General features: G+C 36.2%; 1 protein-coding gene across 1 annotated transcript in view; it reads left to right on the top strand.

The window, feature by feature from the left end:
- UBR1 (ubiquitin protein ligase E3 component n-recognin 1) overlaps positions 1–17,242 on the top strand; it is a 133,201-nt gene that overhangs the window by 6,433 nt on the left and 109,526 nt on the right. Inside the window, exons 2-3 of the mRNA XM_073876909.1 lie at positions 8,374–8,630; positions 10,514–10,592. Coding sequence (XP_073733010.1) covers positions 8,374–8,630; positions 10,514–10,592 — 336 coding nt within the window. The remainder of the gene's footprint in view (positions 1–8,373; positions 8,631–10,513; positions 10,593–17,242) is intronic.

The raw sequence follows: 17,242 nt of genomic DNA, 5'->3' as shown, positions 1-17,242 counted from the left end.
CACTCCAGCAACCCTCAGTTTGTTTCCTGAGATTAAGAATTCCTCATCTCAGTGAGGTCATATGATACATGTCTTTCTCTGATTGACTTATTTCACTCAGCATAACACCCTCCAGTTCCATCCATGTCGTTGCAAATGGCAAGATCTCATTCCTTTTGATGGCTGCATAATATTCCATTGTGTATATATACCACATCTTCTTTATCCATTCATCTGTTGATGGACATCTCGGCTCTTTCCACAGTTTGGCTCTTGTGGACATTGCTGCTATAAACATTGGGGTGCATGTACCCCTTCGGGTCCCTACATTTGTATCTTTGGGGTAAATACCCAGTAGTGCAATTGCTGGATCGAATGGTAGCTCTAATTTCAACTGTTTAAGGAACCTCCATACTGTTTTCCAGAGTGGTTGCACCAGCTTGCATTCCCACCAACAGTGTAGGAGGGTTCCCCTTTCTCCACATCCCCGCCAACATCTGTCGTTTCCTGACTTAATTTTAGCCATTCTGACTGGTGTGAGGTGGTATCTCATTGAGGTTTTGATTTGGATTTCCCTGATACCGAGCGATGTTGAGCACTTTTTCATGAGTCTGTTGGCCATTTGGATGTTAAGACAAAATATTAAGACCTCTTTAGTCCCAGGTGATTTTCTGTGAACTCCTATGCGTTCTTTTAAGGTATTCTGAGTTAACATGCCTCCTATTGAAGAAACAATTGTTATTTGATGAGTTTGGTTTTTTTTAAAGCATTTGGTACAGCCTTTTTTTTCAATGTTAAGTTGCACCCTATAATAGACTAAGTGCTTATGGAAATATGCTGTACTAAATAAATGTTACTGAATGACTCTAGAAGAGTTATTGTGCTTCCCTAAGTGCCTACTTGCTATCCGGGAATGATATAGGCCCTGTCCAGGATGGAGTCTTGTTAATCACTTGAATATAATAATTCTCCTTCTAATAGTTTACTTAATGTCATTCTTCAGAACAAAGTCTATTTGACTTGTTTGGAGGAGTGGGGCTTAACCACTTAACTGTGTCTTTATGGACTACTTTTAAAAATGCCTTTGAACTTTTGGTATTTATGGGTAAGCTAGAATGACTTGAGAACAGGAAGAAAAATCTTTTAATTTATCCATTTATTTTTATATACACACACACTCTACTTTGTAGTCTAAGAAAGGATTTTAGTCCATTTGCAAATATATATTCAGTACAGTAGAAAGAGGATATGAGATGTGTACCTCACACTTTAGGAAAGCAGATTTCATTGTTCCAAAGATTTCAAGGAAAGCTTAGAAAATTGGAGCATGAACCTATGATCAGAGAAGAAAAAGGAAGAGAATGACTTAGGAGGAACAGAATGCTTTTAAAAACTAAATTCTGACAGTATGCTTGTGTATTATCTTAAAAGAAAAGAGAGGGGACTTATTTGTCACATGACTCTATATTTGACCCTGGCTTATTTTATCAATGCCATGAAGACATAGTATACTTATCATATTTACAAACAACACAAAGCTGGCAGAGATAAGAAATACGTTATAGGACACATATACAAAAAATCTCCTTAGTCTGAATATTGCATCAAAACTAACAAAGTGAAATTTAATTGTGGTGAAAGTACAGTCTTATACCTTGGGCTAGGTATTTGTATATAGGACCAGGTCTCTTATATGTGATTGACCTAAGGGTTTTAGTTGTCTGCAAACCTATAAGTCATAATATGATGTGGCTGCCAGAAAAAAGAATGTGACCTTTTTGAGCAGTTAAGTACCCTGGATAAGGAAGGTAAGAAACAGTCCCACTCCTCTATACAGAGGCACATTGTGCATGTTCCATAAAAGAGTAATCAACATAGAGAGTAGTCTGAATACCATGGCATTAGGGATGGCCAAATGTCATTTCTAGGGATGGACAGATTTCTTTAGTTTCTATGTTCCAGTGTGGCTCCAGAGTAAAGAGACCAATGAGAGACTTAATAGTTCTTATTTGAAAGGTTGTTCAATGAAAGAACAGAGTAAATTGTATGGATTTCAGGTAATATAGGATAAAAATTACAGGAGAGTAGATTTTGGCTTAATTATGAGCTGTAAGAATGAACATTGGCTGAAAGGAAGTGTTCAGACAAGCTTAGGGAACTAATCAGATATGTTATAGATAGGATTCCTCATGGGGTATGCAGTGGAACTAGGAGTTTTGCTGTTATTGTTTGCTTGTGTTTATGAAACTTTATGAATTTGTCAGATAGTATTACAAAAAAACTTTGTATAACCAAAAGATTTCTTGATGCCTGTAGATACTCCGATTACACTCATCCAGTACTTGCTATGAACAATCCTAGAGCCTCTAGATTATGTTACTACTTTAAAACAGAAGAGTTGGAAAAAGAGTTTCAGGGAATCTGAAGCCTTGTAGATGTCAGCAGTTGTCTAAGGAAGTGTAAGTTGTGGTTTGAACAAAAAGAACGTTCTAAAAGTACGTTCCTTTTTCAGAATGGTGTTCCCAAACGGGCATCCAAGTCCCTGGGTCAGAATTGAGAACATATCTTAATCTCCATAGGGATGAGGAAAATGTTTGGAATGTTTGGGAATTTAAATGTTCTGAGAACTTGTTTTTACAGAACAGTCAATTAAGAAAACCTTCTCTGAACTCCAAATGTCAAAAAATTTTTTTTTTCCTTCTGGACATTGAAATTAAAAATTCTTAATTTTGTGATAGACATTGGGGAGGGTATGTGCTATGGTGAGTGCTGTGAATTGTGTAAGACTGTTGGATCACAGAACCTGTACCACTGAAGCAAATAATACATTATATGTTAAAAAAAAAAAAAAAGAAGATAGCAGGAAGGGAAAAATGAAGGGGGGATATCGGAGGGGGAGACGAACCATGAGAGACTATGGACTCTGAGAAACAAACTGAGGGTTCTAGAGGGGAGGGGAGGTGGGGGGATGGGTTAGCCCGGTGATGGGTATTAAAGAGGGCACGTTCTGCATGGAGCACTGGGTGTTGTATGCAAACAATGAATCATGGAACACTACATCAAAAACTAATGTGTAATGTATGGTGATTAACATAACATAATAAAAAAATAAAAAATAAAATTCTTAATTTTATTATCTGAAGTGGGTAAAAATATTAAAACAACCAAACAAATAAATAAGAAAATCAAGCCTACTCCAGGCACCAATAATTCCTGAACATGTCACCCAGTAAAATACATGCTGTGTAGTTTTTCTTATCTGGAAACAAAATCAAATCTTAGTTGAAAAAGATTTTTCATAGATGTGGCAGTCATCTAGGAAAAAGTCTTCATGAAAGAGTGAAATTATACTTTATCTCCTATAAGAATTCTATAGTTTTAGAAGGCTTAATGTCAGTATTTGCTTTGTTCTCTCTAGCAAGAAATCTATAACATTCAGCAATGACTGAGAACTTTTTTTCTTTAAAGATTTTATTTATTTATTTATTTATTTAGAGAGAGAGAGAGAGCATGCGAGCAGGGGGGAGGGGCAGAGGGAGAGGAAGAGCATCTCAAGCAGACTCCTCACTGAGCACAGAGCCTGATGTGGGGCTGAATCCCACAACCCTGAGATCATGACCTGAGCCGAAATCAAGAGTCGGACACTTAACCAGTTGAGCCACCGAGGTGCCCCAAGAGAACTTTTGTTAAGTATTTGTGGTGGGCCTGTGGTGATACAGGAATTTGGAAGGTGGTGTTCCTCCCTTCAGGAATTTATAGTCTGGGTGAAGAGGCTAGGTGTACACATATAAAGATAATTAATGTTATCTGACAGAGGTATTGGTACTGAATGAATCAGAGGTATTGGTACTGAATGAGTACCTCCTTCAGTAAGTGCTGTATTGGAGTTACAGGGGAGAGAAATTTTCTTAGGCTGATCAGTGTAGTAGTCAGAGAGGAGTGCCTTGAGTTTGATGAACTTTAAGGAATAACTCCCAGTGGGGATGGAAGGATGGAGAGCTAGCGGTAAGATCCCTGGAGAGGGCATTTAAGGCATCAATACCCAGACATTCTGCCCAAATCAACCAACAGTATAAAGATAACATTTTAAAATATTAGTTCACACTGGAATGCCTGGGTGACTCAGTTGGTTAAGCATCTGCTCAGGTCATGATCCCAGGGTTCTGGGATTGAGTCCCACATTGGGCTCCTTGTTCAGTGGGGAGCCTGCTTCTCCCTCCCCTACTCCCCCTGCTTGTGTTCCCTCTCTCGCTGTGTCTCTCTCTCTCTCTCTATCAAATAAATAAATAAAATCTTTAAAAAAATAAGAATAAAATATAAGTTCACACCAAGACATGTAATGACAGAAAATACAATTTAAGAATATTTAGTAGTACACAGGAATGTTAGGCAGATGTTAGTGAAGAGGCTTCATTTGGAGGAAAGAAATAAAAAGAAGACAAAACTATGTTTCTTGTTTTGTTTTATGATTAAAATGAAATTGATTAGTTAAAAAAAAGATAGTAGGAAGGGAAAAATGAAGGGGGGGAAATCAGAGGGGGAGACGAACCATGAGAGACTATGGACTCTGAGAAACAAACTGAGGGTTTTAGAGGGGAGGGGGGTGGGGGGATGGGTTAGCCCGGTGATGGGTATTAAGGAGGGCATGTATTGAATGGAGCACTGGGTGTTATACGCAAACAATGAATCATGGAACACTACATCAAAAACTAATGATGTATGATGACTAACATAACATAATAAAATAAAATTAAAAAAATGAAATTGATTAGTCTAAGGGTAAATTTAAAAGTACTGTGTACTTACATTTGGTTGAGTATAATGAGCACTGAACTCTAGGAGTTAGGATATCTAACTTCTGTTCCTGACTCTGATGCCAATTGGTTATTCAGTCTTGGAAAAGACAATTTACTTCCCTCTGTGACTCATGTTTTTCATTTATAAGATGTGAGACTTGAACCAGAAGATCCCTTAGGTTTTGGTGACTGTCAGATTTCTCATGTTCTTCAAAGTATTCTTCAAAAACTTGAACTAATTCTGTGCCTTCCATAATTAGATAACACAGAAAAATTTTTAATTTGGTGTATAGCAGTAAACATACAGGATTTTTTTTTTTTTATTTAGTACTGTTTGGAGAAAAGAACCTTAGGTATACCATAGAACATTAGGTATTCTTTATTTCATAGTTACAGTTGCTGGATTTGTGGAGGAAACAAGTTGTTGGTCTGTGCGTACCCTAGAAAAGTTGGGAGTTAGAATACTGGAAGGTATAGATGGTTTTTTTTAAGGTTTTAGTAAAATATTTTTAATTTTACAATTAAAAAATTCCCCCAAATATGGAAAATATCACTAAGATTATTATTCATATTAGGTAAGCAAATGTACACATTCTGTGAAAATATGCCGAACTCTCACTACCTACTGCTGTTAACATTTTGGTGTATATTCCTCCTGATTTTTTCCCCTCATATAAAATATTTAGCCACAGTGAGATTTTATACATACTGCTTCGTAACCTGCTTTACCAAATTGTATATTATTAATTGCTTTCTATATTAGTAAATAATCATCTTCAGTTTTGGTTCTTTTTTCTTTTTATTTTGAACTCATTTTAGACTTACAGAAAAGTTGTAAAAATAGCAGAAACAGTTCTCTTATATCCTTCACACCTGCATTCCCTAATGTTAGCATCTTACATAACCATAATATAATTATCAGGGACAGGAAATTAATATTGATAGTAACTAAACTATAGACCTTATTTGAATTATAGTAGTTTTCCCACTGACATTAAATATTTTTCTGTTCCAGGATCCTATCTAGTATCTCACATTACATTTAGTTATTTCTCCTTTGTTGCCTCTGGTCTGTGATAGGGTCTTATTTTCTTCATAGTCTTTTCAAGTTTGTAACAGTATCTTGTTCTTGCCTTGTTTTTCATGACCTTGACATTTTTGAAGAATTTTGAAAAATTATTTTGTAGAATGTTCCTCAGTTTGGATTGATGTTTTCTCATGATTATAATGAGGCTATGCATTTTTGGCAAAAATAACACAAAAGTGATACCATAGCCTTCTCAGTGTATCATATTCAGGGATTTTTGGTATCATTATTCTTACAACTGGTGATACTTATGTTAATCACTTGGTTAAGTTGGTATCTGCAGGGTTTCTCTACTTTAAACTTTTTACCTTTTCCCTTATAGTTAATAAGTATCTTCAGGGAGATATTTTGAGACTATTTGGCATCACTTTTTTTTTAAAGATTTTTTATTTTTAAGTAATCTCTATACCCCATATGGGGCTCAAACTTACAACCCTGAGATCAGGAGTCACATGCTCCACCGACTGAGCCACTCCAGCACCCCAGTGACTCTCCTTTTTATCTCTTAAACTATGTACTTTGAAATTTGCTTTTAAAATTTACATAAATAACTTTTTATTATACAATTCTGTGAGTTTTGATATTTGCCAGCAGTTGTGTAACCATCATCATAATACAGGTATGGAACAATTCCATTGCACTCCAAAATTCCCTCACTTCAGGGGCGCCTTGCGTGGCTCAGTCAGTTAAGTGTCTGCTTTCGACTCAGGTCATGATCTACGGTCCTAGGATCAAGCCCCGTGTTGGGCTCCCTGCTTAGCAGGGGAGTCTGCTTCTCCCTCTGTGCCTCCCTCCACTCCTGCTCTCTCAAATTAATAAAATCTTAAAAAAAAAGTTTCCTCACTTCTATTTTGTAGTAAACCCCTGGCAACCACTGTGCAGTCCTTTGTCTTGCTACTAGTTTTGCCTTTTCCAGAATGTCATATAAATGGAATCATACAGTACATAGCCTTTAACATTTTAAATTATTTTTTTAGAATATAACTTTAATGTGAACAAATACAAAACTATGTATAAATGCCAGTTTTTACATAACTGTGAGACAAACATGAAATACCATAGCTAGCCCATTTCAAATGAATAATATTAATTTAATTAGAAGAATGTTAAGTGCAACTAAATTGCCATTGTTGGGTTGATAGTAGAGATCTGTGCATTCAACCTTCTGTTTCCCTTACCTCTGTTCATTTAAGCTTGCTGTTACTGAGTGCCATCGAGAATTGGTCAGGCTGGGCTGGTTGGGTGGTTTAGGGTAATCATACCTCACATTTAAGCCCAAATGAGTAATCCCCAAATGTCTTTTTTTAACAGGGCATTTCTTGATACTTGGAAAGCTGTCTTGTTTGAAGATAAGAGTGGAATGGTGGTGTTATTGAAACCTGCATATAGTGTCTATGAAACCCCATGATGGGAATCAGGAATTTGGCACAGAGATGAGCTCTGCTCAGTTCACACAGATGCTGTCACTATGAACATGTCCCCAATTGCTAAGAGGCATACATAGCCTTTTGAGTTAGACTGCTTTTACAATAATAGATTTTGATGTTGCATGTATTGATAACTTACTTTTTTTTATTGCTGAGCAGTATTCCATGGTTTGGCTGTAACACAGTTTGTTCCTAATTCACCAGTTGAAGGACAATTGGGTTATTTCTGGGTTTTGGCAGTTTAAAGCTGCTATAGCATTCGTGTATACTTTTTTGTGTGAACATAAGTTTTCATTTCTTAGGTAGATTCTTAAGAGTTTGATTGCTGGGTCATAAGGTAAGTATATGTTTAATTGTAAGGAAACTACCAAACTCTTTTGTAAAGTGGCTATACCATTTTCAGTTCCTACCAGCATTTTCCTTTTCCAGTTTTCTGGATCCTGTTGATATTGTTAGTTTTATATTTTATTTTTTATCTACACCTTAATATAATAGGTTGTGTAAGGGTATCTCACTGTCATTTTAATTTGCATTTCTCTAATGACTAATGATGTTGAACATGTTTTCATGTACAAATAAGCCATCTGAAATAGTTTCTTTTAAAGAGCAGAAGGGTTTAGGTGTACTTTTTGATGAGTCTAATTTACCCATTTTCTTTTATGTTTAGTGCTTTTGGCATTCTAAAAACTCTTTTGCACTCATTCATTTTTATTTCTCAGTAAATGTTATGGTTCCTTAAAACAATTAAACTAAGACTGGGGAATGCTTTGTCTGTACAGCACATGACTGGTAATAGAATTGTCTTCACAGACCAGGAGTTGCCCATTCCTCTTGGAGTAATGAGTAATTCTCATCCAATACAGCTGCTCTTTCTTTTTCCAGGTATATGTGGTATGTGGGCAACCACTTATTTCCAAGGCTATTTTTTTTTAATTACCCACTTTCCTTTTGTTTTGGTGAGGGATAAGATAATATATTGTAAATCACTTTCTCTGAAGTTACAGAATTGTGCCAATATTTATCCCCCTACATCTTTAAGAGGAAACTTGTAACAAAGCCTAATTTTTGTTTTCTTTTCTTTCAGTGGTGGGATCAGCAAGTTGATTTTTATACTACTTTCTTGCACCATTTGGCACAATTGGTGCCAGAAATTTATTCTGCTGAAATGGACCCAGATTTGGAAAAGCAGGAGGAGAGCATACAAATGTCCATATTCACTCCCCTGGAATGGTACTTATTTGGAGAAGATCCAGATATTTGCTTAGAGAAATTGAAACACAGTGGAGCATTTCAACTCTGTGGGAAGGTTTTCAAAAGTGGAGAGACAACATATTCTTGTAGGTAAGAATTAGAAATTTTTAGGATTGGTTATAATTTCAATTTTGGTATTTTGTACTTATTTATGGTGTATTTTATTTTGTGTATTACTATTTATAATATACTTAATCATACTTAATTTCCTCTTATTATGCACTTATAAATCTGTTTTTGCTTATATAGCTTGTTTGTGAGTATATGACTTAAACAGTTGTCTCACTTTTCTGTTCTCTAAAAGTATTTAAGAGATGGACTTTTGCCTTGTTTATAATATAGTCCACATACTCTTATCTGAAACCCTAGGGCCAGGTGTATTTCAGAGTTCTGAACACTTTTCCAGCAGTGTCAGGGCAGGATCCTATCATCAAACATAGCATTTCTGTAAGAAATCTATGAATATTCACAGCAAGTGGTATAAATAAAGTCTGTAGTCTTATGTCATTTCAGGTCAGTTTTTGCTACCAAGTGAGATTTGGGGGATTGTGGACCTGTAGGGACAGTTGAAATTCAGTTCAGTAGAAAAAGCCATTGGTAGGGAAACTGGAAGCAGCTATAGGCTTTTTGTCCTTTGTAAGAGCAGGTTTTTTTTTTTTTAAGATTTTATTTATTTATTTGACAGAGAGACAGCGAGAGAGGGAACCCAAGCAGGGGGAGTGGGAGAGGGAGAAGCAGGCTTCCTGCCGAGCAGGGACCCGAGGCAGGGCTTGATTCCAGGACCCTGGGACCATGACCTGAGCCGAAGGCAGACGCTTAACGACTGAGCCACCCAGGCGCCCCTGGTTTACATGTAGTTAACAGTTGTTTAGAACATAGTATCTTTATCCTGTTCTTGTCTCAGGAAAAAAGGCAGCTTTTGTATTTTGTGTACTATTTTGCTACATAGGTAGTAAGGTTTATTTATCTTCTTTATATATATTTTAGCTGAAGCCCAATCAGTTTCAGCTACAGCATAATAGACATTTGTAGATCTCACTTCTCCAAAAGTGTCATGGAGACATTTTAAATTGTCACAACTGGGGCAATGGTACTAGCATCTAGTGGGTAGAGGACAGGGTTGCTGCTGAGGCGTCCTGCAGCATGGGACAGTCTCCTCTATCCCCAATAAGTAATTACCCAGTTCGGAATGTCTGTACTGCTGAGGTTGAGAAATTCTGCTCTAAATAGGTCAGTAGATCATATATATTTTCAAGAGTATAGTTAGGCAATCTTTATTTCCTAATAGCCTTTAAAATCACTTTTTAACTTGCCAGTTCCATCTCTTCGACTCTTCTAAATTAGATATTTTAAAAGTTGATTTTGCACTTTTCACCAATTTTTGTTGCTCTTAATGTTTTCCTGAAAAAGTTAAATAAGATAGTGACTTTTAAGAGTTATTATTAGGGAAGAGATTAAGAGAGATTGAGTTTTTTTTGTTCATTCAATAAATATTAACTGAATACCTACCATGTGCCCGGCACTGTTCTAGGTACTTAGGACATAACAATATACAAAATAAAGAAACATTCCTGCCCTTATGCTGCTTACATTCTAATGAATTTTGTCTTTATTCAAGCCTCATTTACCAGTGAACAGTCAGTGTTTGTGAAAATATGTTTATAAATGCAGGAGGGTAAGATGATGACAGATAATGGAAAAAACAGCTAATCATTTGTCACAAAACTAACTTTAATATGCAACTTAGCAGTCTGAAATCAGGTAAAAGCTCAAAGTAATGAGGATTATTTAAGAATCAAAACCAAACCTATATATTCAAATATGGCTAAAATTATTTGGAATTTAGTTTTTGAGACATTTTCATATTCAGCTTGTGCACCACACAGGAAACTCATTCACATTATATTATAGTCATACCTTAAACATCATTGGCATCCTCTAAATTTTGGGATCTAATTTTTAATTTTTTTCAGGGACTGTGCAATTGACCCAACATGTGTGCTCTGTATGGACTGCTTCCAGAATAGTGTTCATAAAAATCATCGTTACAAGGTATGGAAATAGATCCATAAAATCTCTAAATTAGCAGGAACCTGGTGGCCATCTAGTTCAAATTCCTACCAGTACTCGAATTCCTGCTGCAGTAGCTCTGATACATGAACATTTAGCTTTGGTTAAATAACACATGATAGGAGAGCTACTACCTCAAGAGGCAGCCCTTTGTAAATTTTTTGTGAGATATATCACTTTTATACAAAAGACTGTATAAGGCATATGAACAACTTAGAGAATAACTATGAAGCGAACATCTGTGTAACCACTACTTAGGTCAAGAATAGGCATTGTCAGCTCTCAGAGGCCTCCTGTTTATCCCCTCTAGATCACAGTCTTTCTCTCTCCCGTTGGATCTCCTGTGTTGTGTGATAATGGTTTTCTTGATTTCTCTTTTAGTTTATCACCCAAATCACACTGAATAGTTTTCTCTGTTTTTGAGCTTATATAGACAGAGTCATGCTGTATCTTTTACTTGCTGAGTAGCTTCTTTCACTCAGTATTATGTTTAATAGCTGTAGTTTGTCCATTGATCTTATAGTGTTCAATAATCCATGTTGTCTTTATTCATTTTACTGTATATGTAGATCGTTTCTAGTTTGGGGTTGTTATGAAGAGTTGTGCTGTGAACATTCTTATTTGTGTATTTTGGTACACATGTCCAGTAGTTTCTCTAAGGTATATATCTGGAATAGAATGCTGAGTTCTAGGGTATGTGAATCTTTAGTTATAATAAATAATGTCACATTGTTTTCCAAAGTGGTTATACTAATTTATAGTCTCTCCAGCAGTATGTGACAGTTCCCATTGCTGCACATTCTTGGAAGATTTGGTCTTGTCAGTCATTTTAATTTTAGCCAGTCTGGTGGGTATATAATAGTATCACATTTTGGTCTTAATTTTCGCTAATTACTAATGAGATTGAGGGCTTTTTCCTTACTTGTTACATTTTAGACAACTTTATTTTGAGCTGAAATGTATTTCTCAAATATTTGTAGTGGTTGTATACTTTGTATACTCTGGACTTAGATGTTGTTGATGTTATTGATGGTTCTCTTTAACATCTTGTTAAAACACTCTCTAAGGTCCTGTGTAAATGTATATAATATCTTGAAGTTATGTTTGTGTCTTCCATAGAGTTGAAAGCGCTATTCATGTTATGAGACTGGCCTCAACATTACCACTTCTATTTCAGGAGGTGATGGGCTATAGATATAGATTATAGGTATTATTATTATTGTGCACAAGAATAAACAGATAGAGGAACCTATGATATAGTGTGGTTAAAATGTTTTCCCAAGATTACAAAGCTAATCGCTGATGAGATTTATAGAGTTAAGCATTTGTTAACTTTATTCCATATTTCCATATTTCCTCATCACCTCCATTAATTATAGTATTTCTTACAGTGGAGAACCAAAGAAAGAATGCCAAAAGTAGAGACAGGAGGAAGTTGTTAATTTCTTCTCATTTTTACTCTGGGAGACTAATAGGGAAAGATGCTAAAAGTCTTAAGACCAAAGTTTTCCAGTTCCTCAAATTTAAAGACTTCTAAGCTTATGCTTTCCAAGCTTTGGGATTTTGTGGGTCAGTACAATTTGCAAAAGCTTTGGATGAGACATAGGGTTTTCAAATTTTTCTTTGGCTATATAAGTTCAATTTTAATTTTAAAAAGGACACAGGGACAGCAACCAAATATACCTGCCATTTCCTATCATTTTATAAAGGAAAAGACATTTTAATTCCAAGAAAGTAGGATAATCCCAGAATAAAGGCTAGTCCTTTAAATTGTATCCATGTAGCTCTGTGAAAGAGCTCACTACATTTCTTCCTTTTCTGGTTTTTCTGTAGACTAGTAAAAACTTGTTTGTTAAATTTTGGAAACCTTTTCATCAAGCTACCTTTAAGTTTTTAAAGCTTACCAGTTTACATCACCACCACAAAGCACTCTTTTATGGAACATACTTAGGTTTACCATCTTGAGGTTTTGCAGAGTTCTTCTTACAGAAGAAGGTGCTTACATGGTTTACTCAGGAACCTTTGAGTCATCAGAAGGATGGGCTATTTTATGACTAATAAAAGATGATGTCTATAAGCTTTAAAAAAATATTACCCATCAAATGTGAGTGTGAAGGGACAGAACACTTTTGATGAGAGAATATATTGATAGAATCTCTCTGGAATACCTGTATGTCTGATGAAATTTTTAAAGAAAAGCATGTGAATGACTAATAAGCATAATACAAGTGAGTATTAACTTCCAGGGCAGGTAAGAGAATGGGACTCTGGATGGTCACACAGGCAGTTTCAGCAGTATTCATATTCTCTTGGATTGGGTGCTGGGTTCATGGGTGTTCATTTCATTGTTATACTTTGTAACTTACCTATACTCTGTATATATTCTTTTGTATAATAAAACACTTCATAAATGAAAAAAGCCATTAAAAAAAAAAGATTGGAAGAGGTAAGAAGGGATATGTGTTGCTCAAGAGAAGAGGAAGAAGAGTGTAATGACAGGGGACAGACCGAAGATTGGATACTGTGTGAAGAAGACAGGACCAAGAAAAACTTTTAGTGGCAGAACAGTCCAAAACAACTTGAGAACAAGAAAATAACAAAGTTGAAATTTTGAACTGTTTGTTCTGCTGTGTGTAATGTGACTCTTCATGATCTCTAGGTTCTCCGTAGTTTATCCCTTAAGAAAACCTACAGTAAGATAAATAAGGTCTTAAGATCTAACGTACAACATGGTGACTATAGTTGATAACACTGTATTGTGTAGTTGAAATTTGTTAACAGAGTAGAACTTAGAGGCGCCTGGGTGGCTCAGTCATTAAGCGTCTGCCTTCAGCTCAAGTCATGATCACAGGGTCCTGGGATCGAGCCCCACATCCAGCTCCCTGCTCAGCGGGAAGCCTGCTTCTCCCTCTCCCACTCCCTCTGCTTGTGTTCCCTCTCTCGCTGTGTCTCTCTCTGTCGAATAAATAAAATATTTTTTAAAAAAAGAGTAGAACTTAAATGTTTGTGGACACATTAAAAAAAGTAGATATAAAAAAAGAACATAATACAGTACTATTTTTTTTTAAGATTTTATTATTTATTTGAGAGAGAGAGAGTACAAGGTGGGGGGAGAGGCAGAGGGAGAGGGAGAAGCAGACTTCCTGCTGAGCAGGGAGCCCAGTGCGGGGCTCAATCCCAGGACCCTGGGATCATGACCTGAGCCAAAGGCAGACGCTTAATGACTGAGCCACCCAGGTGCCCAGTACTATTTTTTAAAAATAACCTGAAGCTAACCTCTGCATTTTCTCCTCAAAGTAAACAAGCACCCACTGTTAAAGATTATATTTAAATAGATAAATGTTTCCTTTATCTAAAGCAAGGAAAGTGAGTTACAACAAATAATATATAGGCATATCTTATTTTATTGCACTTCACTTAATTGTGTTTTATAGATACTGTGCTTTTTACAGTTGAAGGTTTGTGGCAACCCTGTGTCAAGTCTGTTGGTACCATTTTTCCAACAGCATTTGTTCACTCCATGTCTCTGTGTCACATTTTGGTAATTCTCGCAATATTTCAGACTTTTCATTATTATTTTATTTGTTATGGTGATCAGTGATCTTTGATATTACTATTGTAATTGTTTTGGGCTGTCACAAATTGCACCCATACAAGACAGCAAACTTAATTGATAAAGGTTGTGTGTGTTCTTACTGCTCCACTGACTGGCTGTTCCCCTGTCTCTCTCACTCTCCTCAGGCCTCCCTATTCCCTGAGACTCAAGTGTATTGAAATTATGCTAGTTAATAACCCTGCGATGGCCTCTAAGTGTTCAAGTGAAAGGAAGAGGCACACATCTTTCATTTTAAATCAAAAGCTAGAAGTGATTAAGCTTAGTAGGGAAGGTATGGTGAAAGCTGAGTGAGGACTGAAAGCCAGACCTCTTGTGCCAGTTAGCTAAGTTGTGAATGCAAAGGAAAAGTTCTTGAAGGAAATTAAAAGTGCTACTCCAGTGAACACCTGAATGATTAGAAAGCAAAACAGCCTTATTGCTGATATAGAAAAAGTGTGAGGGGTCTGGATAGAAGGTCAAATCAACTACAGTATTCCCTTACAGCAAAGCCTAATCTAGAGCAAGGCCATACCGCTCTTCAATTCTGTAAAGGCTGAGAGGGGTGAGGAAGCTACCGAAGAAAAGTTGGAAGCTAACAGAGGTTGGTTCATGAGGTTTAGGGAAAGAAGCCATCTCTGTAACATAAAGTGCTAAAAGTGGGAGGTGAAGCAGCAAGTGCTGATGTAGAGGCTGCAGCAAGTTCTCCAGGAGATCTAGCTGAGATCATTAATTAAGGTGGCTCTACTCAACAACAGATCTTCAATGTAGACAAAACAGCCTTGTATTGGAAGAAGATGCCATCTAGGACTTTAATAGCCAGAGAGACGTCATTGCCTGGCTTCAAAGCTTCAAAAGACATGCTGACTTTTTTGTTATGGGCTAATGCAACTGATGTCTTGAAGTTGAAGCCAGTGCTCATTTGCATTTTTGAAAATCCTAAGGCCCTTAATTACATGAAAACTAGTTTGCCTGTGCTCTATAAATGGAACAACAAAGCCTTGATGACAACAGTTCTGTTTACAACATGGTTTACTGAATATTTTAAGCTCACTGTTGAGACCTACTGCTCAGATTAAAGATTCTTTTCAAAATGTGACTGCTCACTGACAGTGCATCTGTTCACCCAAGAGCTCTGATGGAGATGTACAATAAGAATAATGTTGTTTTGATGCTAACACAGCATCCATTCTGCAGCCCCTGGATCAAGGAGTCATTTCAACCTTCAAGTCTTATTTAAGAAATACATATCATAAAACTACAGCTGCTGTAGATAGTGATTCCTCTGATGGGTCTGGGCAAAGTAAATTGAAAAGTTTATGGAAAGGATTCATCATTTTAGATGCCATTAAGAACATTCATGATTCATGCAAAGAAGGAAAAAACATGAAAAGGAATTTGGAAGAAGTTGATTCCAACCCTCAAGGATGACTTTGAGGGGTTCAGGACTTCATTGGAGGAAAATAACTGCAGATGTGGTAGGAATAGCAAGAGAACTAAAGCTTGAAGACATGACTGAATTGCTGCAATCTATGATCAAACTGTAATGGATGACGAGTTGCTTTTGATGGGTGAGCAGTGGTTTCTTGAGACATTCTTCCTGGTGAAGACTGTTGAAATGACAACAATAGATTTAGAATATTCCATAAACATAGTTGATAAATTACTGGCAGGGTTTGAGAGGATTGACTTCAATTTTGAAAAAAGTTCAAGTGTAGATAAAATGTTATCAAGCAGCATTGCATGGAACAGAAGAATTGTTGATGAAAGAGTCAGTCAGTGTGGTATATATCCTTCACTGTTTTCTCATTTTAAGAAACTGCCACAGCCACCCCCTATGTTCAGCAACCACCATCCTGATCAGTCAGCAGCCATCAACATCAAGGCAAGACCCTCCACCACCAAAAAGATTACCACTTACTGAAACTTTAGATGATGGTTAGCATTTTAAACAGTAAAGTATTTTTAAATTAAGGTATATACATCATTTTTTAGATATAATGACAATAATTTAGATACTTAATAGACTACAGTATAGTGTAAATGTAACTTTTATAAGTACTAGGAAACCAAAAAAGTCATTTGACTTGCTTTATCATGCTGTTTGCTGTATTTCAGTGGTCTGAAACTAAACCTGTATGATCTCTGAGATAAGCCTATATTCATACAATCATCCCCTTTAATCAGAAATAAATGTTTTCAAATGAAGCTTAAAAAATTGTGAAAGAAAAAAATTCTCATGGTATACTTTTATATGGAAAAAGCAAAATATATAAAATTATGCATTCAGTTTTTGGTGTTTCTTTTAAAACATTGTGTATATAATACTTAACTGTAATTTATTTTAATTGTTTACCTATTATTGGGGGAATGTAATTAGGATTGTTATTTTTTTATAGTAAACAGTGTTGCTATAAACATCTTTTTTTTATTAACATATAATGTATTATTTGTTTCAGGGGTACGGGTCTGTGATTCACCAGTCTTACACAGTTCATAGCGCTCATCATAGCACATAGCCTCCCCAATGTCCATCACCCAGAACATCTTTTTTTTTTTTAAAGATTAATCTATTTTAGAGAGCACATGTGTGGGTGGGGGCAGGGGCAGAGGGAGATGGGGAGAATCTCAAGCTGACTCCACACTGAGCGTGGAGCCCAACCTGGGGCTCAAACTTACCACCCTGAGATCATGACCCAAGCCGAAATCAAGATTCAGATACTTAACCAACCAAGCCACCCAGGCACCCTGCTATAAATATCTCTATGTGTGAATCACTTATCTATATGTAGGATTATTTCCTTTGGATAGGTTCTCAGAGGTAGAATTACTGGATTAAAAAATATTTCAGGAAATAGAGAAGCCACAGATTAGGTGAAAGTCTGCAATACATGTATGTGATAAAGGACTGGTATCCAAAATGTACAAAATACTCTTAAACAGTAAGAAAATTAACAACCCAGTTAAAAAATGGGCAAAAGATCTGAAACAGACTTCACTAAGAAGATATATAAATGGCTAACGAGTACATGAAAAATGC

This window comes from Callorhinus ursinus, unplaced genomic scaffold (genome assembly GCF_003265705.2).
Source record: "Callorhinus ursinus isolate GAN/ISIS: 27379988/994484 unplaced genomic scaffold, GSC_fseal_2.0 scaffold25, whole genome shotgun sequence".
NCBI classification, from domain to species: domain Eukaryota; kingdom Metazoa; phylum Chordata; class Mammalia; order Carnivora; family Otariidae; genus Callorhinus; species Callorhinus ursinus.
The sequence above is the reverse complement of the archived record's forward strand: the minus strand, read 5'-3'. Positions and strand labels throughout refer to the sequence as shown.